This window comes from Vidua chalybeata, chromosome 7 (assembly GCF_026979565.1).
Source record: "Vidua chalybeata isolate OUT-0048 chromosome 7, bVidCha1 merged haplotype, whole genome shotgun sequence".
Lineage (NCBI taxonomy): Eukaryota > Metazoa > Chordata > Aves > Passeriformes > Viduidae > Vidua > Vidua chalybeata.
The window spans coordinates 6,046,735-6,068,633 of NC_071536.1; the positions used below are offsets into that span (position 1 = coordinate 6,046,735).

At 40.3% G+C, this 21,899-nt stretch overlaps 1 protein-coding gene across 3 annotated transcripts in view; it reads right to left on the reverse strand.

The window, feature by feature from the left end:
- DIP2A (disco interacting protein 2 homolog A) overlaps nucleotides 1–21,899 on the reverse strand; it is a 79,796-nt gene that overhangs the window by 9,232 nt on the left and 48,665 nt on the right. For 2 of the 3 annotated variants that reach the window (XM_053947906.1, XM_053947905.1), the window contains exons 8-31: nucleotides 21,209–21,406; nucleotides 20,272–20,363; nucleotides 19,887–19,997; nucleotides 19,044–19,167; nucleotides 18,680–18,789; nucleotides 18,158–18,260; nucleotides 17,180–17,244; nucleotides 16,767–16,860; nucleotides 16,220–16,339; nucleotides 15,364–15,478; nucleotides 14,303–14,442; nucleotides 8,014–8,150; nucleotides 7,487–7,567; nucleotides 7,156–7,283; nucleotides 6,052–6,166; nucleotides 4,773–4,974; nucleotides 4,547–4,656; nucleotides 4,327–4,407; nucleotides 3,163–3,286; nucleotides 2,775–2,896; nucleotides 2,346–2,457; nucleotides 2,018–2,127; nucleotides 1,799–1,929; nucleotides 1,107–1,275 (exon numbers count right to left, since the gene is read on the reverse strand). In XM_053947906.1, the coding sequence (XP_053803881.1) occupies nucleotides 1,107–1,275; nucleotides 1,799–1,929; nucleotides 2,018–2,127; nucleotides 2,346–2,457; nucleotides 2,775–2,896; nucleotides 3,163–3,286; nucleotides 4,327–4,407; nucleotides 4,547–4,656; nucleotides 4,773–4,974; nucleotides 6,052–6,166; nucleotides 7,156–7,283; nucleotides 7,487–7,567; nucleotides 8,014–8,150; nucleotides 14,303–14,442; nucleotides 15,364–15,478; nucleotides 16,220–16,339; nucleotides 16,767–16,860; nucleotides 17,180–17,244; nucleotides 18,158–18,260; nucleotides 18,680–18,789; nucleotides 19,044–19,167; nucleotides 19,887–19,997; nucleotides 20,272–20,363; nucleotides 21,209–21,406 (2,894 nt within the window). Of the gene's footprint in view, nucleotides 1–1,106; nucleotides 1,276–1,798; nucleotides 1,930–2,017; nucleotides 2,128–2,345; nucleotides 2,458–2,774; nucleotides 2,897–3,162; nucleotides 3,287–4,326; nucleotides 4,408–4,546; nucleotides 4,657–4,772; nucleotides 4,975–5,122; nucleotides 5,210–6,051; nucleotides 6,167–7,155; nucleotides 7,284–7,486; nucleotides 7,568–8,013; nucleotides 8,151–14,302; nucleotides 14,443–15,363; nucleotides 15,479–16,219; nucleotides 16,340–16,766; nucleotides 16,861–17,179; nucleotides 17,245–18,157; nucleotides 18,261–18,679; nucleotides 18,790–19,043; nucleotides 19,168–19,886; nucleotides 19,998–20,271; nucleotides 20,364–21,208; nucleotides 21,407–21,899 lie in introns of those variants that run through there. The other variant, XR_008431872.1, reaches the window with a different exon arrangement.

Below are 21,899 nucleotides of genomic sequence, written 5' to 3' on the forward strand. Positions count from 1 at the left end.
CTAGAATAAGACACAAACTGTTTTAACACTACAAACATCGTGTAGCTGCAACACGGTCTCTCAGCATTTTGAGCTGAAAAACTCTCAAAATGCCATTTTGCCACAGGGCTCGGCTCGCCAGAGACCTGCTGGCTCCTAGCACTGCACATTTTAGGTGTCCCAGACATCATCAGCTCCTCTCAATGTGAATGTGAACCTGGAGCAACTGGCTGTGAGCCAGGATTTCCTTTGGCGAGGTCCAGCGGAACAAGATTTTTTTGTCTTTATTGACAGCACACAATACAACCACGTTTTTGTGAAGGAGCTGCCACACATTCCCAGTGGAAGTCCTGGGCAGCTGAGTTACTACAGCTGTGGGAATGCTCCTTCCTCTTTAAGGAAACTGAGTCTGAGTTGATAGATTTCCCTCAAAAAGAAATAGATGCATTAGAGTGTAACTGATGTTGTTAGGAATCAAAGAATCATACAGCATATGCTTTGAGTGGGAAGAAAGGGACTTCAAAGCTCATCTCATTTCAATCCCTCTGTATGGGCAGGGACACCTTCCTCTAGAGCAGCCTGCTCCAAGCCCCATCCAACCTGGCCTGGAACACTTCCAGGACAGAGAAGATTATATCCATTTTAGAACTTAACACACTTGATATCAAGTGATATCTGAAAGTAAGTGAGACTTGCTGAGTTTTGGAGGGCTTTTTCTTTTGGCTGTTTTGGGTGAGGTTTTTTGTGTTTGGTGGGGCTTTGGGATTTTTCCTTCTCTTGGTGTATGATTTATCTGGGATTTTTTTTGTTTGGTGTTGGGTTTTTTTCTTGTCTCAGACACAAACAAGTTGATAGGCTTGCTATATATTTTGCCTAAAATCTCAAAAACATCCAACAGCAGAGGTTGCACAAATAACTAAACCAGAAAATATAAGACTTTTTTTTCCTCCACCAGAAACATGGAAACTGAATCTTCCAGCAATCTCAACACTTCCCAGAAATCAAGTCATAATGGAAGGCTCTCATGGGAACACTTAAAACCTCATATTCTCCAAGCCAAAATGAAGTATTTTCAGAAAGACACATGTATGTTTATGTCATTATGTGGAAAAATGAAGCCCACTCACTCGGAGAACATCAGTCTGTGTCCCAAGGCCTTTGGTGCATATCTCCATCACAGAGTAGGAGCAGAAGGTGACACGCACTTTGTACTGGCTGACAGCAGACAGCCACAGAGACACGTTGCTCTCCAGCTCCAGAGGAGGCACCAGGATGGACTGGTGACCTGAATATATGCTGGGGAGAGGAAGCAATAGGAACATGAAAATTCAATTAATTAATGCATATGGCATGTTTTAAATGGCAAAAAAAAATTGCAGCTTTGTGAAATGTGCTGCATTAGAGTAGGTATCTGGTTGAATCAAGACAAGACTCACTAATTTTAAGAAACATTTAACTGCTTCCTTTAGCAGTATTTCTTACTGCATACCAATCTTACAGTGAACACCTTAAAGGTCTTGTCAAAACACATGGTTTAATCTCAAAATAGTTTAAAAGGATTTATTTAATCAATGTGAAACAGACAGTGAAGTCCTTTTTTTTTTTTTTCTTCCTTGAATTTGGTATGCAATTAATTCCACTTGCAAACCTGAAGTTACCCCAGTAACTAACTGACTTTTCTCACCACAAAAGGTGTTTTTTAAACTACCGATAAAAAGGTTAATTTGGGTTTTTTTTGACAGTTTCACCCATACCCATTCCCAGAGGTTCTAGAGAAGGCTGTGCACACGTGAGGAGACCCAGAGCTCCAGAGCCATACCTGCACAAGCACCACAGTGCAAAGCCCAAGCCACAGTAGGGGTCCAGGCAGATGGCAATCTGTCGGGATGGGTACAGCTCACACTGGAGCTTTATCGAGCGACATAAGGCACTTGTAGCTGCATGTGACATCTGCAAGAGGAAAACAGGACCTCTCAGGGGTTTACAGATTTCTTTGTAAAGGTAAAGGAATAAAACATGATATCTCTTGTTACTGTACCTTTACTCCTGCTAATATACCAGTAGTAGACACACTGAAGTCCAAGTATGCCAACATATCTGGAGATGTAGGTCTGAAAATACTAGCCAGCTTCTTTTTAGGCATATCATCTATTTAAAATACAGAAGTAGAGGGGAAGTACCATATTATTTTGGGAAACAGGCATAGGACAAAAAATGTATCTTTACAGCATTATCATCAGATCCTCCCTATAGTTTCTGGACAGCTATTTTAATGCAATGCACAATACATCCACTCAGACAGGTAGTTGTGGTGTAGCAAAATAAATATATCACTTTTCAAACTCTTTCCATTTTGGCTACTGTACCTGTATCCAAAATAGTGGGCCATGTTTTAATATCTACAGCTGCTGCAGCCTCCTTGGACCTGAGTAGTTTCATTATAGCTTGGGTGGTCAATATACATGCAGACTTACTGACCTGCAAAAAGCAAAGCATTAAGACCATTGATAAAACCAGGGAGTTCATGCTCAAAGTCATGTCACATGCATCCAGATGAGATAACCAGTAAGATGAAGAGATGAAGACAGTAATTGGAAACAAAGCAAAATAAATCATGACAATAAAAAGACCATCTTAAATGAGATTCTGAAGAAGTCATTACTGAATCAGCCACAGCACATTGAATATTTATTTTGTAGCTTATTTTACACTGACTGTGGCAAAGCAATTCATCAGGCTGCATCAGCCACTCATCACTCCCCAAAAGCACGAGGAGAGGAATGTCTCATACCTACCTCTACAATCATTTTGACAGTGGGCAGAGTGGTAGCAAGGTTCTGTGGATGAGGCGGGCGGACAGTGATGGGAACACAGCCAGCGTACAAACAGCCATAGAAAGTTGCTATCAAGTCTACTCCTGGAAAGGATATTTGTGAAATTAAAGCCATTTTTATCAGATCAATAGGCTGAACTCTTTCACCAAAATCAAAATACACACTGATTTGCATTATTAAGACACAAAGATTTGTCACAAGTGTCTGTTCAAATCAACAGGCTGTTCCACACCCAGTTCAAAATGTTTTGCATTTAAGAGCTAGCAAAAATTATTCCAATCCAATTAATGGACAGAATTTCTTTTCTTTTGCTGTGTGATTGTGGGTTTTGCTCTCTGTGCTGCTTTACCTGGAGGGTAAACCAGGGCCACGTGGTCACCAACGTTCAGCCGTCCCTTCTCCATCAGCGCGACTGCCACTCTCTCTGCCCTCTTGTGCAGCTGGATGCATGAGGCAGTGCTGGCTACAGTACCCTGCACAGGAGACAAGTGACAGCAGAAACCTTACAGAACAGCAGCAGCTCAGTGACTTGGATATTGACATGAAAAGGGATAAAACCAAAAGGGTTTCTCCTGGAGACATGTGAACAAACCAACATATAGCACAGTAACTCATTAGACTCAGCTATTTAAGACAGGTGTTCACCAACAGGTAATTTCTTTGTGCCCAAATTTTGTGTTTCCTTTTGCAGAATCTCTGTGTCAAGGGTAAAACCTGACTGAACCAAGTGACCTGGGAAAGGGCTGCTTCACACTAGGAAACCTCCCTCAAAATCTCCTTTACTCTGAGAGAATAAACCAATTCGACAATAACAATGTTGGAAAGATTTCTTCTGTTAAAGCACAGTCTCAAAAGAAAAGTTAGAAAGTTTGAACTACGTCCTAAATTCTTTTCCCCTTCTGAATGAGACCTACAAATCCTTCTCTTCCCAAAGACTGCTGCGGGACTTTCGGGAAGACTCCTGTCTACAGTACAGCACAGCACAAAGCAGATCCAATTTGTCCCTGGGCTCTTTCTGTCACTCTATGTGCCATCCTTTTTGAGGGCAGAACCTAGCCTAGGGCAAGGCATCAGTACCCCCTGCAGGATGTGACAGTGCTCCTGAAAAATTTGACTCCAAAGCTGTCCCAAGGGCTCTCTACTTAGGCTCCAGATCTTCTTATCAGGAAATCCTCCATTTCTGACTTACAGTTAACACTCATGCTCAGGAATGAAGACAGAATCATGGCTTTCATTAGTATGACAAAAGTTGTGTTCTGGCAGGAAATGCAATTACCACAATGTTTAAAGCTAGGCAGAATGTATACTGAAATTCCAGAAGTGGAATAAAACATATGACATAAAATTCCAGAAGTGGAAAAATTTAACCTGCTTACTAACTAGCAATTTTTGTCTGCTTCATTAAAATCATCTGCAGCATTTCAGGAAAGGACTTCTAGAAGGAATTTTCTTAGAATCTAATAATCTTTTGTTTTGGTCTTAATCTCCAAGTATGACCTAAAGCGCATCTTACCTTGGAATTCAACAGAAGGAAGAGTGGATGATCTGGAGTTGTCTGAGCTCGCCACTGAAGAACATCTGCTAAATACAGGAACTGAAAGGGAAGAAAAAGGAGATACTCAAATTCACTCAAAGTGCCTCACGTTTATTTTCAGCAGAATATCATACCTGGTCTTCTCTTGTTCTGAATAAGCTAATTCAAATATTTAATAATACCAGAACCCCAGTATCACCTTTCTTGCCTGGTCATTGTCCTCCAGCTGGCTAACATCTCTCCCTGAGGCTTGTGCGATCCTCTTGCCAGCTACGAGGTTTCCTACAATCATTGATGCAGGACCAACATCTGCATTTTGAAAAGAACAGTGCAAAATGAGGAAAAACAACCTAGGGACCAAGCAACAATTCAGCCTGCAGGTGCCCTATATAACATAGGCATATAGCATACTGTGGTTTCCTCACCTGGCTGTTTCTGCCGAGGCTTGGGCAGGTTGGTAACACAGGTGTGGGGACACATCAAGACGTTACAAGGATGCAGAGCACCCTCCAAAAAGCGCTGCTTCGTTTCTGAAATATGAATTCCTCCGAGCGGAGCCTTTGGCAAAGTGTTGGCTGGCACCAAGGCAAGGCAGTACACACCTACTTGGTGAATGCTATCAATTGCCTTCACAGAAATTAAAAAAAACAAACATACATTCCACATTATCAACTGGGATGTAGCTAGAGCAAGAATTTGAATTCAATTAATTTATAACATTAAAATTTTTACTTGCACCACAATTTGCAAATAAAGGGTCCAATTCTGCACTCACTGAACTCATAGAAGCTGTGCCATGACTTCAATGGGAGCAGGAGCAGACCCAGGACTTTGCTTGTGCCCTCTATCAAGGGGATGCCACCTGCACATCAGGGATTAGGAAAGTCTCTTAAAAGTGGGCAAAAAGTGCAGAGATTTTCAAAAGCCAAAGTTATATCACAGCAAATTTAGCATGTATGGCACAATCACAGAAGCGCAGTAGAACATAAAACTCACAAAATTTAGGAGGGAAGCATCTTTGCTGCCTAAATCTTAAGTGTCTCTTTTAGCTATGACACTTTGAAAAAGAGAAGCAAAAATATTTTCTCCCAATATCAGATATTCTCTCCAAAAAGATAAGAAGGCTGAAGTTAGACAGAAACCATTATTATCTAACTGCCTTATTCTTAAAAGCAAACTTCCTTTAAGTTGTTCTCTGGATCCTTCCCTTCAGTGGTCCCCAGAGTCTTCCATAATTGATCTCTCCTTTTTCATTTCCTGAGAACTGATTAATTCTAAAATCTGCAAATGCAGATCTACCACAGTTCCCCTTCCTCCTGTCCTTCATCCCCAAGAAAATACAGTAAAACAATTAAGGGAAAAAGTTTTTAATACTTCTTGTTGCAGATCTAGAATAAGGCTGTTAGTGATAAAAAAGCTTTTGGGGCTGTTCTGATACTTGGCAGTATACTTGTGAATATTTTCAGAGGTAACTCTCAGTATGAAATCAGAAGAGACATGTAGCATTAACCCAAACAAAACCCATCAGCCCTAGGACATTGAGAATCCTAATAGTAGGAAGTTAAAAAAACATTCTGAGAGAAAGTTTTACTTTTTACAAAATTCTGTTAAGTCTCAACCCTGAAAAAAAAAAAAAAGCTCTAATATTCTCATTTCATGCATCAGCCTTATTCACCTGGAAAGAGAAAAGGACAGACTGACTACCTGTAGAACCCTGCTCATCCACTGAAAACTATCCTCCTCTGAGGCGTCAGGGCGTTGCTCTGCCACAAGCACTATCCGATCATCATGCAAAACGGGCACAGAAAACACTGCTATCCTAAAACACAAAGGACAGAAGAATGATAGGATGCAACACAGGGTGAGCAGAGCATGGCTTATCATCACATGGGAATGGCTGCAACCTCTCATGGCACTGCTTCACACACACAAGCATTATTCATGCCATATCATCACAAAATCACAGAAAAATTTAGAACATCTGTGGGTTCCTTGCTGTAATTGCTTTCTGCTGGGGGTCGGGTGGATTTGCAGTCACCCATGTAGCACGTGTCTGACAGGCAAGCTGCATACATGTAGGGGCTGTGCAAGCCTTGCCTACAGAACTCCATCATGCACACCAGACTTGTAGTCCCTACATAAAATGTCCCTTCTGGAAGACGACTATGCCAAATTACTGACCACCAGATGCTTGCACTGAAAAATACTTAACTCCCATTGGGGAATTACCTTAATTTTAGGTTTGCCTCTTCTAGGATAAAATATTAATAATGCCTCAGCCTGGACTGGTAGCAGTCTGAACCCTGAGAGACTCCACTTGTCATTGATCTCCATCAGGACATTGAGCCATGGACCACTGAAGGGCACTCAGGTTGGTGATACAAGACATTATCTCTGAGGGTCCTTCAGCAGCCTGGTTTGGTCTTTAGAACAGGCTGCACAGTTCCTCCCTCAGCCACCCAAAAGGCTCAGGGGACAAAAGTGTTTTACACCCAGCATATGAGCTTCTTTTGAGAGCCTTAAGAGAAGCTTTGAGGTAAGTTTTAAACAGAGACTTTAAGATCTGCCTTTATACTGTGTAAAAGTAATTTAAAATCTATTATGCACGAAGCAGGGTGTCAATATTTACCTTTCAAGTTAGCAGGAACAACCAAATTCATAACCCAGTGCTAACTTTCCTAAAAAACACACGTGAAAGAGTTCACGTGCATTGCTCCTGTGTGTGCTGTGTCACTTGATGACTGTCTGTAGGTTAAAAAAAGAGCAACAAAGCCCAACCAGCAGCATTGAAGTTTTTAATGCACTCACCTTCCCCGATAGACAAACTTCATGGGTTCAACTGCCAACGCGGTGGCTACCACGTCGTCCGCATTGTGCCTGCGGCCACTAACTGTCATCAAGCCATCCAATTTTCCCACCACAAACACCAAATAGTCCTGAAAGGAAGGGAGGATTAGAAACAGAGCAGGTAAACCTCCTCACGCCTGGCAATATATGCCTGACTCAAGCCAACAATACTCTCCAAGATCTATAGGAGGTCAGTGCCCACACCTGCCCAAGGTCCTGCTGAATTCAGGGGTACCACTTTAGAGTTGGGAGTCAGGACAAAGTAGGGCCCTGAGGGCTGGTTCACACTTACAGGACCCACAAAGCCAAGCAATCCTGTTCTTGTGAAGGGCTGGTCTGATACAGGCATGCCAGATGCCGTCACTGGGATGGCCTGGAAGAACACAGAAGGATTCAGACACTCACTGGACTGATAAGGATTTTCACTCCTTTACTGCCAGAATACATGAAATGGGGTACACTGCAAGGAAAAATACGGGCAGAAAGATTGAAATGCCTTCAGGTAACTACACATAAGACCACTGTGTTAATTTAGAGCAAAGATCAATTTAAATGCTCACATAGGCACTACACTGGACTGTGGAATATTGAAGCAGCTGACTGCAGATAACACTTGGTATTTTTGGTTGTAAGAGACAGAATGTCTTGTAATGATTGTATGAATGAAGCAAAGTGTACCTGGCCAGGGCTTTTTTCTAACTAACTAAAAAACCAAACCAAAAATAAAACACACACAGACACACAAGACCTTTAAGGAATAAATAAGTCTATTTACAAGAAGAAATACTAGAAATATAACAATTAAAAAGAAATCCAAACCTCAAATACATTCTTGGTGATTCCGAGGAGGCCAAAATATGCTGTCCCAGTTGCTCCTGAATTCACACATATTTCTCCAACCTCATCAGCTTTACACAGATAAGGAGTTCCATCCACCTTTACAACACACATGCTGGCTGCACAGAGGAAGAACACAGAATCACACTGTTAGTCTGCTCCAGCAGCTGACACACATGGTGCTCTGCCACTGACAGATAAAATTTTAGTATCAATTATTCATCAACTACAGCAAAAACATAGCATGTAAGAGAGCTCACTTTAGCTTCTTGACAGCCTGTGCAATCTGTTTTCCAAGATTAAGTTCACAAACGCAGTGCTTTTTTCTTACAGCACTTCACAGCCTCCACATCAGCTGCAGCTGAATCCAAGGCACAATGGACTGAGGGAGTGTAAGACTCAAGATCAAGAAAGAAATCAATATATCTACCCAGGTCAATACAAAATAAACATGGCAAAGCCAACTCTGCTGCCTGCATGGACCAAGGAGTGCTGGTGAAATAGATCTGTGGGTTTGAAATCATTTTGAAATCTTAGAGAAGTCTTCCAATAGCCAACATCCTAGGTCTGAACAGGTGAGACCATTATTCACCCTACCAATAGAACAACCTCTAAATTATCTTGGTTGCATAAAAATTACCTATCAGAACAACTAGTAGTTATTAGTAATTTGTTTAGAACCATGCAATGATAACCTTGGGTAACCAAAAGTAAAGAGATGCTACTCAAATTCTGGTACAGTTTCTGGGTATTTTATGTGTGAACTAGATGTCTGGAATTAAAACCTACAGTATGAACTACTGGTCATGCAAAACCCCACATTTTGCAATTTAGGAGGAAAAAATAAAACTCAATGGCAAATTGGAACTGACTAAATAGTTTATTACTACAGGAAATAACTTGAGAAAACATCAGAACTCTGTATGTAACACTTAAACAATGATGCAAAGAGCAGTGTTAGTAACTGGAGAAAGCACAGTTTGTGGGCATTAACAAATGTACAGCCCTCACTGCATTCAACAACATGGAAAAAACAACGGATCAGCCTGCAGTCCCTAAATGATGCTCCATCCATGAAGTCAAAGGACAACCCTATCACCCTGATCAAGTAAAAAAAAAAATACTTACCAGTAACCAATGTATGATACAGGTAGTCTACAGGTACATTCTAACAGCAGGCACAGTTCTGTCCTGCCAGGTTATACTGCAAGGCTGCCCTTCTGCAGTATCTGTGGAGCCTCTACTCTTGCTTCTCCTCCTTTTCCTGCTTCATGTGTGACATACAAGAGAGTGCATCTACCACCATTTCAGTCTCTCTCAACAGCATTGCATCTGAAAAAGAATTAAAGAGAAGGGAAAAGCAGATGGGACAGGAATGTACATGTGGACTACACGTCACGAAGAACACAGATTCCTGCTAAGAAAGCTTGCTTTCTTCAAATGAGTCCACATGTACATTCTGACAGATGGTGACTCACAGCAGTCAAACCTGCCAAGGAGTATCCTGGCAGGAGATGAGAATCCTGCTGTGCAAAGGACGATGCTGATGCCCTACCAAAGACTGAATTCAGCTCTGGATGTTTCAAGACTAGCACAGCAGGAATGCAAGAAGAATTCCAGGGGCCTGTACAGCAGAAGGCTGTGACCAAAGGTTCTGATGAGGATAAGGAAGTGCTCTCTTGTTCCCTTTCCAGCATCTCATAGCGGATCCATATACAATGGCTACCTTTGCATTACAGTCTTTAGGAAGAACTTCTCTTCTAGAAGCATGAAGCCTTAGGGTAAATACTAAAATGCCAGGGTAAAATGCCTCTAGAATCACTGTGGAAGGTATTTCCAAGGTTTCCAGAGAAACCTCATCCTTGAGAAAAACAGCATATGGGGAAACCAAATGCAGACCTGAATGAGGATGAACACAAATCTAGACTCTGGAGGTGATTCATGAGTATTCAAAACATAACATTTAAATTGGAAGATAGCATCTCATCCCAAGTGCACACTGGCACAGGTCTCCAAAAGAAGTTGTTCTGCAGTGGCTGTTGTGCTACTGTGTGACAGACTAAAGCCCTGAGGAACACAGATCTGATGAATATGAAAAATTCTAAGGGCTAAGTGGAAAAGAGGTGCTGTTAACCCACAATCTAAGGAAAAAAACTTAAAGTTTCACCAAGTTGTTCTGGAACAACTCTTTCCACTGAGGTAAAGGAAACAGATCCCTCTGCAGTGAAGATGCATTGTGTTAACTACCAGAACCTGGGCAAATGTTTGATCAGACATGGACAGAGGAAACAATGAAATGCAAGACATCCATGGGCTGGAGACATTGTGAGCATCTCAACATTTAGGAAATTGGAACCATCTCCCAAAATTTCTAGAAAAGATATTGAATGCAGCCACAATCCAGAACATGATTCTGTTCGTTGCAGAAGATCTTGCAGAAGCCCAAGATTTGATGCCAAACTGAAGTTTTCTGCTTGAGTGCAACAAAGTAGCTGCTGCAGCAGCACTGTTTCTAGGAACTAGCCTTTGTATGATTAGAGGCTATAGGGATTTATACCTTTCAGATTTAAGAGTGTTAGCTCTTTTCAAAGAAAGAACACGAGAAGGATCCTGGTAAATGAATGGAAACGATTAGTTGGGAAGTAGAAGGGAGACAAACTTAACTGCAGTTAACATACCCACTAAGCAATGTATCCAGGCTCAAACTTAAGGTATAATATACTTCCAAGATGACAGATAACATGGCAATCACATTCCAGTCGATGTGAAAGTTGGAGGCTGAGAATGGGCAGAAGAAAAGAGGTCTGACACTTTCCCTAGCATTTTTACCAGTCCAATTTGAAAAAATGAACTGAATGTTGCGAGAAGCCAAATTTAGCAATGCCAGTCCCAGTCAGGAACTATGTAAAATTGCCCAAGGTGGCCAGCAGGTGGGGTAAAACATCATTCCTCCAGAATAGGATTCCACGGGAATGCATACCAGATTTTCTCTTAAGAATTCCCATGCTATTTTTGAGATTTCTCTGTGGATGGAGGCACTTCTCTTGAGGATCTTGTGATGGCCATTCATCGTAGACAATGAACATGAAGGGAATGTGGCATCAAGAACGGCCTATGGGTTAAACAGCAGTGACATGTGACATGACCCTGGTTGGTGCTGATGGCTCTGTTGAGTAAGATCCCCTGAGCAGGTGGGCTCAGCATCTCAGAAAAAAATAGCAAGATCTGAAGAAAAGGAGGGTGCAAGTGGACATTTTATCTGTGACCTTTTAACCAGATAGTTCCTGAATAAAGCATGCCAGAGATCTTCACATGATCTTCATGAGATCAAAACCATTTGGCTTGACCATTTCCAAATGAAATTCAGGAATGTGAGCTCCTACGTCACCAAGTTTTTGAAAGGCTAGGGCAGACTTCCAAGTTCAGTGGGGATCAGAAGATGGAACAAAACCTTCAGAAAGAAATACAAAACCAAAAGCAAGACTCATCAGCCAGCAGAGGGGCAATGAACAGGTGGTGGTATGCTCTCTCCTGTATGCCAAACACCAAGCCAGAATGGACAAGGGCACACCCTCCATGAATACTACACAGGAGAAAGCATAAATCTTACCAAGTAAGGCACAAGTATCTCCACTGTTAGAATGTACATGCAGACTCATTTGAAACTAAGTCATTCACTTACATAAGTCTTTAATTTTTTTCATTTAGCACATCCCTGTAAGTAGCTGCTAGTCTTTTGACTTCCTTTGTACTCCAGAGGATTTTTTAAGAGACACAAGTTATCAATTATCCTTTATAATGAAATCTATCATGTATATTCTGACTTAAGGAACGTAAAGAGAAATTTCTGCTGGAATTTTTAATATGTGGATAAATTGAAGTAAATCTGGCCCAGATTCTGACAGCTCAATGCTAGTCAGAGTTTTAAAGGAGTTAATGAATTAATTTGCCCAAATTCTGCTTAACCTACAAGTAGTTTTACCACTTACTACTGTATTTTTAAATAGCAACAGCCATCAATTACAAGTCATATCACTCTGAGACACTTAACAGGACACATTTAACTGTTCTCCCCTCACACAATCAGACAAGTCACTTGACACTTCTTACTCATGTAGAAAGTTATGGTAGTGTTATCACTGCCTGCCAGTGGCCCCCCAGATTTGCCAGACAATGCTCCAAGGAATTTTGACAAAGGAGAAGGGTTTTTTTACAGATCCCTCTGACTGATCAATCAGGCATTTCACAAGGACAGAGACATATTTTTTGACAACTCATAATGAGGTGAAATCACTTAGCCATAAGCACACAGGGAACTTTTCCAACATCCTAAGGCAGACTTGAACCTGCCACTGAGCAGATGCTCTGTAGAAAATTAACCCAGGGGACTTACAGCTCCAACAATTGCATATGAAGAGTAGCTGCAGGCAGCTCTGTACCTTAGTGCAGTCAAGGACAATTTGCTGTGAGAGCAAGCCTACAGCGAAGCCAGGAGCATCCCTGTGCTGGTTTTGCATGGCCAGGTTTTTGGTAGCAGGGGGGCCATAGAAGTGGAGCCACATAAGATAAACTGATCTAAAGAAAGATTTCAATTGATCCTCCATCTAATACCACTTTTTTGAACAGGAGCAATATTGAGTTTAAGCTCAGTAAGTACACCAAAGGATTCATGACTACCTCAAGGGCATGCAAACTTGCTCCCTTCGTGTCCCTGTGTCTAACCTACCATCCAAGGAAAATATTAGGAGTATAAGTGAATTTCAGTGAGGTTTCAAGGGGACAGCAGTAGTGTGGACACCCCAATCAGACAGCAGTAGCAGTACATGCCACCTGTATTCTACTCAAAGCAGAAAAATCACTATTTTTTTGAGACACTGATGCCAGTCCTAGAATCAGAGAATTGATTAGGTTGGAAAAGATCTTTTAGATCAAGTCCAACTGTGAGGCTGAAGTTACTACTGCCTTTCTTGGAATTTATTATGGACTTTCAAAACAACTTCAAATGGTCTTAATACAAAACAAAAACTTGAGAGAAGCTACACAACAACCAAGTGACTTCTCTGCTTTGTTTTGGCATGAAGTGCAGAGCTTCTGCTCTGTCTTCAGCAAAAGGAAGCTCTACTGAATTTAAGTTCAATAACAATTGAACCATTGACTTCAGGGGGTGGCAAAGGGCTTCTGAGGATAATAAGGAAAATTAAACTACACCAATGAGACTTGCACACAATGGCTGAAATTCTCACCAGCAGAGTGGGAAGCTGTCTACCTCCTCTCATTTGTATCAGGGGCTTTGGTGTACAGAGAAGAGGTTGTTGCTGAAATTACACAAGTTGAGTCCCCACTTTTATCTTTGCCTTGAGTAAATGCTCTACAGAGAGCAGGGCTTTAGAACCACAGCTCTGCAAGACAGGAAGTTCATAAGGAGACCAAGAATAGCAAAGCCAAAGGTGTCAAAGGCATGACCAGAATCAATCAGGTTCTTTGGTAAGAACTACATAATAAACTAAGAACTACATAATAAACTTGAGGGGTGAGGACAGTTCCAGAAAATCTGTATTTCACCCTCTCCAAGCACACCAGAGCAGGTCAGGACAGGGTCTGAAGCTAGTAGTACAGACAGTGCCATGGAACTGCCAGCCTAAAAGCTGGAGTAGATGGCGCCAAGTGTCCAGTCATTCATCCCACTGTTCAAAGTCTGAGGTCTGGTTTGGCACCCTACCTTTACTAACCTTCTTCAGAGTGCTCTCCTCTCCAAATGCAGTCAGATCTCAAGTAAGAACAACAAGGATGAGACAAAGTCTCTTTGCTTCAATTAACGGGCTGAGGAACAATACCCAGCTATACCTAGTTCCGGAACCAGAGTGTTGCAAACAGATGTCATTAGGAACTAGGTTAATCCAGGTTACTCCTGATCACTTTCTTGTTCTCCATGGGCATGAGAAAATAGTTTCCAAAATTAGTTGTTCCATCACCTTTGCAGGGTCTGAGATGAGGTCCCTTTCAACTGAAATATTCTATTCTACTCCACTCCACTCCATTCCAAAAACAATTCTGCAACAAGCCAAAGGCATTTGCCCACACCAAAATCTACGGTTATTCAGTTTTATTGTATATTAATCTCTAATCCATCATGTGTTTAGGTAATGTGTCAAAACATAACTCATACTACCTTAAAGGTATTTAATATTTTTATTTATTCCATGCACACAAGTGTAATAGTAAAGATGACTTATTTGGAATATGCTGAAACCTACACAAAATGCTTTCCTACCTCCAGGCATGATCTGCCCAACATCCTGCACAGTTAACACTGACAACTTCTCCTCTGTATCCACTCTGATCACGCCAAAACTCAGACAATTCATGGATAACACTGCTTTTCCTGGAGGGGGGCCACCCAGCTCAGAAGGTCTGGAAGACAGAAAGTCCAGTTAGATATGAATCAACAGATCAGTACTGGTGAGAGGGTCACTAAAAACATTCTGCTGGTTTCTCAGGCTTGGTAAGGTTAAGAAAAAGAATGGTTTCTCACTTTGCCCAAACAAGAGTTCAAGACTTATACAGTAGCTAAATGAAGAGAGAGCTAAAACAAAACTCTCCAAAATTTCAAAGTTTTTTGTTTCAAGTTTTCTTGAAGTTGACTTTCTGAAAAGGCACATTTTGATCAGAACTGCTATCAAAAAATTCCAGCATATCCCATCCATATGTCTATTAATAATTAAAGTATTTCTTTTTCTCAGAGCATCACTTGTTATCTCCAGAAATCCAATGGTATTTCTCAGACCAGCTACAAATATTTTTTTTTTTTTAATTTTAGGCCCCTGTTTACAAATCATTGTACATAAGTAGTTGATGGAGAATTCACCATCTTCTTCCTCCCAAGTAAGTAAGTCTTGTTTTGGGGGCATTTTAAAAGGCCCTCCAATAACTTCAGTGAGGAAGAGACCTCACTTTCCCAAAGCATGAAAAAAACACCTTCTGCCTGACTATTCTTAGAAAATATTAAACTTTTTAAAGAAAAGAAACAAAAATCACCCATCCTTTAGTGAAGGAGACACCTGTGAGCTTCGTATTTCCTTCTGCCTAGGTCTTTGGGCATCTCTAAGTGGGTTATGGTATTTTCTGACTATCACCTTAACATGAGATTCCCCATCCTTGGAAGTGTTTAAGACCAGGTTGGATGGGGCTTGGTGCAACCTGGTGTAATGGAAGGTGTCTCTGCCCATAGCAGGGGGTTTGAACTCCTTCCAACCCAAAGCATTCTGCGATTCTACGACACATTTCAATAGCCAAGAAAAGCTTCAGTTCACTTCTCAGAAAAAAGGGAATTACCTGCGGATAGCAACAGTTAGTGCCTCTGAAGAACTAGCACAGGGACAGATTACTTCTGGTCTCAAACCTCTGGATTGAAATACATTCAGGAATGCGTCACAGGAAGATATTGACCCTAGAAAGAACCATAACATAATCAAAAACATTTTTCTAAGAGCAGGAAAGCTTGAGCTGCAGGAATTCAAAGTCTGTGCTCACTCTCAGCTCAGTTATATGAATACAGTAGCATTCATGTACAAAGCAAATATTCTTTCAAACTGTCTGAAAGGCATTCCAGTTCACTGTAATACAGTAGATTTGGAAAAAGAACTCCTAACAACTACATTGAATGAAATTCGCAACTGCGTACTCCTCCTCTGGCAGCACTCAGCAGCACTTAGTATCGTGGAAAGTCCTTCAGGGATCAGAATACTTTGTCACTAAGGGTAACTTTATATCAACCTCTTATACAGCTCCTATCTGATTGTTTCTTACAGAGGTCACAGCACTTAAATATCAAATGTTTCTGACATACCTTCACAGTTCTACCAGGCCTCTACAAATACAAAATACAAATACAAAAATACAGTACTTGGCCCAAAATGGATTATATCTATATCTTGTAGATGTCAGTTCAAGTTAATTAATGGAAGAATACAGCACTAATGAAACCACAAAGTTCAAAATATGAATTAACACTTGTAAATATAGGCAAGAAGTGCAAACAGCAATGAAAAGATAGTGGCATCACTGGCACACACAGAGTGTTTTACTACAGAACAAACTGCTTAACTCCCCAAGCAACAGCTCTGACACAGAGCTTACAACAAACAGAATCTTGGCAAGACTGATACTCAAGAAATGCATCCATACTCACATGGATTGGCTCCATCTGCCACTATTAACATCCGTAAGGAGCTCAGGCTGACATCTCTCTGATCCCTCTGAGCCAAAAGTGACCAGTGCATATCACGGGATTTTACTACTGCTACACGGGCTGCAAGTCAAAACAATCATTATGCTGCATGAGCAGAGCAAAATAAAGACCAATTATATAATTATGTAAGTATTCTTGTGTATTTATACAAATTTATGAAACTACACACAAAATTTATGACACTACAAATGTAGAAAACAAATACAAATGCCAAATACTCAACTACTATAACATGTATACTCAATATCTCCAGATGGACTTGATCACAGAACCTGAATGTCTGTTATAAATTCAAATAATAAGAAACACAGTTTCTTTAAAGGTCTCTCAGAAGAAGCCATCAATATTACTCATCAGTGAAACTATGAGCACACAGAATACTGAAATGGGGTATTCAGTGTGATACAAAGACATTTTGCACAAACAATTTAATTTGTTTTAAATAACCCAAAAAGAGATGGGTGAATTAAAACACCCTTTAAGGTACCTTTGTACAAGCAGACTTTCTGTATCCAGGAAAGTGGATTAACCTTCATTAATGCATAGGGAATACTGATGACATGCATCCTGTTCATAACACTCTACAAGAAAGAGATTCAAAAATAAACTTCCAAGTGGCTTAAAAAATATAGAACACGTAACAATGCTTAAATAAACACCCCCATCATCACAGTGCAGCATAACTCTTACAGTTAACTGGTAATGAAAACTATGTGTATACTCTGAAAAAATATGCTACAAAAATTATGGAAAAAGCATCAGTTTATTCTGAAAAATATAAATCCTGAAACAAAAACCATTTGAGAGAAATGATGAATTTATAGCCTCATTCTGATACCAGTACACTACCAATGAAAGAAGCAAATTCCTGCAGTTTTTTGCCTTGTTTGCAATACTCACTGTTAAGACTCCATGCCAAAGGCCAGCCTCTCTTTTGAAATCCAAGACATTTGTTAGTGTTTCAGCTGAAAGCAAAGGAAAAAAAATCAGATTTAAAAAGCATATTTATAAAAATACTTAAGAACTACAAATATTTGTTCAAGCAACTCTGAAACTTCCATGACTGCTAAGAGACCAAAGCTCTGTTGTCTATAGCAAACAGGCCGCTTAAGGTCCAAGTGGCTTGTTTTACTTATTGCAATCATTTTGAATTATGATTACTAGACTAGAATAGTACAAGGTATTTAACACCTTGATTCATTATAATACCCTCTCCATCTGCCAATGAACTATGCAGACTGAAAATTTAGACTTGAAGCAAAATTCTTCAGCTGAACTGAAAAAGTTAATCTGTGTTTGAAAGAATTAGATCCAGTAAGAAATACCACCATGGCTCTACTATTTTTTCTTGAATATTCTCTCTGAGGAATTTGAATATCTTATGTGATTCAAAAAAACCAAATAAGAATCAAAGATTTTAAATCAAGGATTCAACCTGATTTTTGAGGAATATTTTCTATTGATTAGGTAAAACTTGCTTATCATTGATGTAGGATGGATGTATGCAGGAAAATACTTGGTTAAATGGTAGCACAGATTAACTCTATACAGATGGTCAAAACCAAGTGCAGTTCTTGGCTGTTCATTAGAAGAATGACTGCAAACAAGCAGATCTCTCACTGTATTCACATCCCCGGGGAGATGGTCTTTTGTGGGACATGATTAGGTAAGAGGAAGATCCCCTCCTTGATTACATTTTCACAGTGGGCTTAACATTCTTTCACAGATCACACCCTTTATGAATGAGGAAGTTTGCAGTTGAAGCAACTACTCTGTATCTGAAGTTCTCTGGAGACACCAGACATGATTATGCAACATGAATTGTCTGAAGATGCAAAGCTGTCAGTATAATTTTAAAGTTACACCTATTAAACTTACCTTCTGAATAACCACATGCCTGAGTCAGTGCATGACAGTGTGCCAGCATGGAGGCATGAGATACAGTAATGCCCACTGTGCTGCCCTCTTTACTTGTTTTGTACTGAGAAGAGAAAGTGTATGCAAACATTAGATTAAGAGCAAAACCAAGAAAATTTACAGTAGTGAAGTGAAAACATATTACAAAAACAAACCCAGCTTTTTAAATTCAAAAACCTAGCATAAAAATATATTTATGTCCACAGAATACTAATAATAACTAATATGGTAAAAAAAATGTTTCTCTAGTCCAATTAAATTTTCCTGGGGATCCCAAAATGCTGATTATCCCCAGTCTTCAACCTGACTCCACACAGTCACTCAACTGACAGTCTGCCTGGCAGCCCTGGATGGAAACATTCTTGTTTCACAATTTAAAATGTTATAGCCATCTCTTTTATTACATCCAGAGTTTAGAGAAAGAAAACATCACATAAACTATGACAGAGTAACCACAGAAGTCATCACATGACACTGCATCACCTCGATATAAGCAATCTCGGCGCTGGCATCCCGGACCTGGGGATGCCAGTCCTTGGCTGGTTTTGCCAGATGCTTCCCATCAATCACAAACCAAATGAGACGAGGCCAGCCTTCAAAGAAAAATAAAAGCTACTGTCACCACAGTTCCAAACATCAGACTTTTCCCCCCAGTATTCAGGGATAATGATAGGAGGCAAGCAAAAGGAAAATCCCCTGCTGGAGAGGAAGAAACAGCACAAAGCACTGCCATGACAATCAAGGCAGCTCTTTACGTGTAAGAACCATGCAAGCAAACTCAAAAGCTGAAGTTTGACAGCAACAATTAATATACCTTCTTTTTATCCCATAAAAAATAAACCCACACCTTTGAACGTCACCACCTCGCCAGTCTGAGCTTTCGGGAGGCCTTTCTGACAGGCATCAGTGGTTAAAGCTAACGTGACTCCACAGCTGCCCAAAAGAAACCCAATCTGCTGACTGCCAGCATCCTGTAGAGAAACAAAGAAATAGCAAAATTACAAATAACAAAGCTTTTGCACAGTTTGTTGTAACTTCTTTATGTTTAGAAAACATTAAGTCAATTTATATTACAGGAAAAAACAAAAGTCAATCCCATAAGACTTTTAAATGACTGAGAAAATTAAGCTTTTCTTAGTGCCAGCTAAGATTTGCAGCAGATCTAGTAAGCAAAGCAGTGTCAGAAGCAATGGCTGTATATCCCTCCACAACCCAATAGGATGTTTATAAATTCTGCTAAAACAGAAAACTGGTTTGATGCTGTTTCTGAGTCCTGACACATTGAGGAGCAGAGCCTGTAGCTGTTTAGCTCTTCCCTAACAATCTCCAGGTGTGTAGGATTATACCTGTATTTCCAGGAACTATGGTGCCTCTGCCTGCCTGCCTTTCTCTGATAAACTCAGATAAATACTTCTGCATATGTTTTTGAAAATAATGAATTAAAATAATTTCTACAGTTACATAGCCTAAAATACTTAAATTACTAGCTTAATATTACTTCTCCCTTTCCTTAACTGAATACTGAATATAATTCCAAGCACAGAATGTACACTGAACAGTCCACCTGATGCTTTCTGAAGAGCAGGCTCTGAAGGACCCCATGTAAGGACTGTAGGATTTAGACATACACACACAGACAAACGCTTCATTTATTTATCAAACCATAAAAATATTGAATGTATCTGCCTACCTTTCTTGTCAGTGGAACTTCTATTGGGACAGGAATAAGTTCTGCCAGGAGACATCCATAAAATGCCACCATAAACATAACTGGATCACTATTAGGAAATACGAGAGCTACCTACAAAAATACAGTAAAATAGGAATTTTTTTTTTTTTTGACATTTGGCAGAGAGAGAGGCTGCTTTTTCATCTGTGGAACAAAATGTTCACAACAATGTCCAGGTTCACAGATAACCCGGCAGAGAAATACTAAGTATTGAGACAATGTATTATAAGTCACAGTAATGATTATTTCACAATATATTATTACAATATTTTATTACAAGGCTTTCTTCAGCTAAAGCTGTTCCTCACTATTTCATCCATAGGGACCACTTCCAACAGCAGCCTACCCGGTCTCCAGGCTTCAGCAGGGGCTCATTCTTAGTGGTTAGCTTGTTTAGCAGGGTATAGGCTAACTTCAAGCTTCGACTCCACAGCTTGCCTAAAGAATAAAAGAAGAAATTAAGAAGCAGAAACTAAAATTGTAACACTTAATTGGCAGATCTCAGTCCCTCACATATGCACTAAGCACGATGGTACCAGAACAGTTGGCCGAGCCCAAGTACAATTTAAAAGTTGGCTTCTTTTTGGTTTACCTTTTTCTTTTATTTAAATTTTAAATGTAAAACTAAACATGCTATTCTAAACAACACTCAAAGCTCCACTGCAGAGCAATTAAATTACTGCAGCTGCTCAGCTATATTTCCTGCATCCTTCATCTGTGAGAATGCAAACAATAAAGTTCAACATTCTAACATGTTATACAAGGAAGTGCTGCAGTGAGCTATCCTGAAGGACAGAGCTATTTTCCCCAAAAATGTAATTTACTATAATACTTCTAGGTCATTAATACAAGCAAGTTTCACTTCCCACCATTAACATCCTGATTATGCTCCTGAGGTATGAGTCTTCTCTATAAGGCTGTGCAAGATGATGTTAAAATGGAATGTCTCCTCTGGGAACCTGAAGAGTGCATTATTAGTCATCTGTTTCTACCTCCCAGTTTACACTGGGCTATTTTTAGTGTTCTTTTATGAAAAAACCCACACAATTCTAAGAGATTTACAAATAGCCACTTGGAAAGAACCAATATGTTTTGCAATAAACATTTTCTCTTGCTTATCTTCTTTAAAAACGCTGAATTCATATACAATGAATTTATAATTTACATTCCTACAGCAACCTCCAACCATGTGTTACAAGCAGAGGCAGCCCCTCTGAAGTAAGGCAAGCAGTTGTTCCATGATGAACACCTAATTCCTCCTGGCAGCTGGCTCCCACACGTACCATAGGTCAGGGTATAGATCGCTTTCCCAGTGGTATCCAGCGCTGTCAGACAAGGGGCTTTGGACTGGGTGGTTCCCCAGCGCTGCAGGGCAGCCAGCAGTGAGGGGGGCCAGTTGGTCACAACCCCCAGAGGTTCCCCTTTTAGCACATTCACTTGGTTTCCTTCAGGCTTTGGTTGATTTGGGTCAGGCTGTTGCACTAAAACCAGAGCACAGTAAAAGGGAAATGTCAATCTGTACAAAAGTTGCACTTCACAGGCTATTCTATGAACCATTCACCTCCTCCTCACAGCTATCACTACTTCTCCTCTGCTTTCTGATGATGCTATGCTAACCATCTGTTGGCTTCCCAAAAAACAGTGACCATCACTTCAGAGTTGTGATTCCACATTATCAAAAGACCAGAATTTTAATCTCTAGCCCACTTCTCTCTACTTTGGAAAGCTGCTGTTTTCTGCTGCTTGTTCTCCGTATCTATTTCAGTGAAAGTCACCTTAAGTCAAGAAGGGTTATCAGAGACAATGGCTTCAGTGACATCTGGACACTGATTTTTGCTGCACTGAATTCTCAACAGGTGATGAAAAATTACACTATGCCTGGCTAACAATAGATTCTTAAAGAAAGGCCTTCTGTTAAAAACCTGCTCCAAGCTGCTCCAGAAAGTGAAGTATCTTGATCTTACTTAGCAAAGT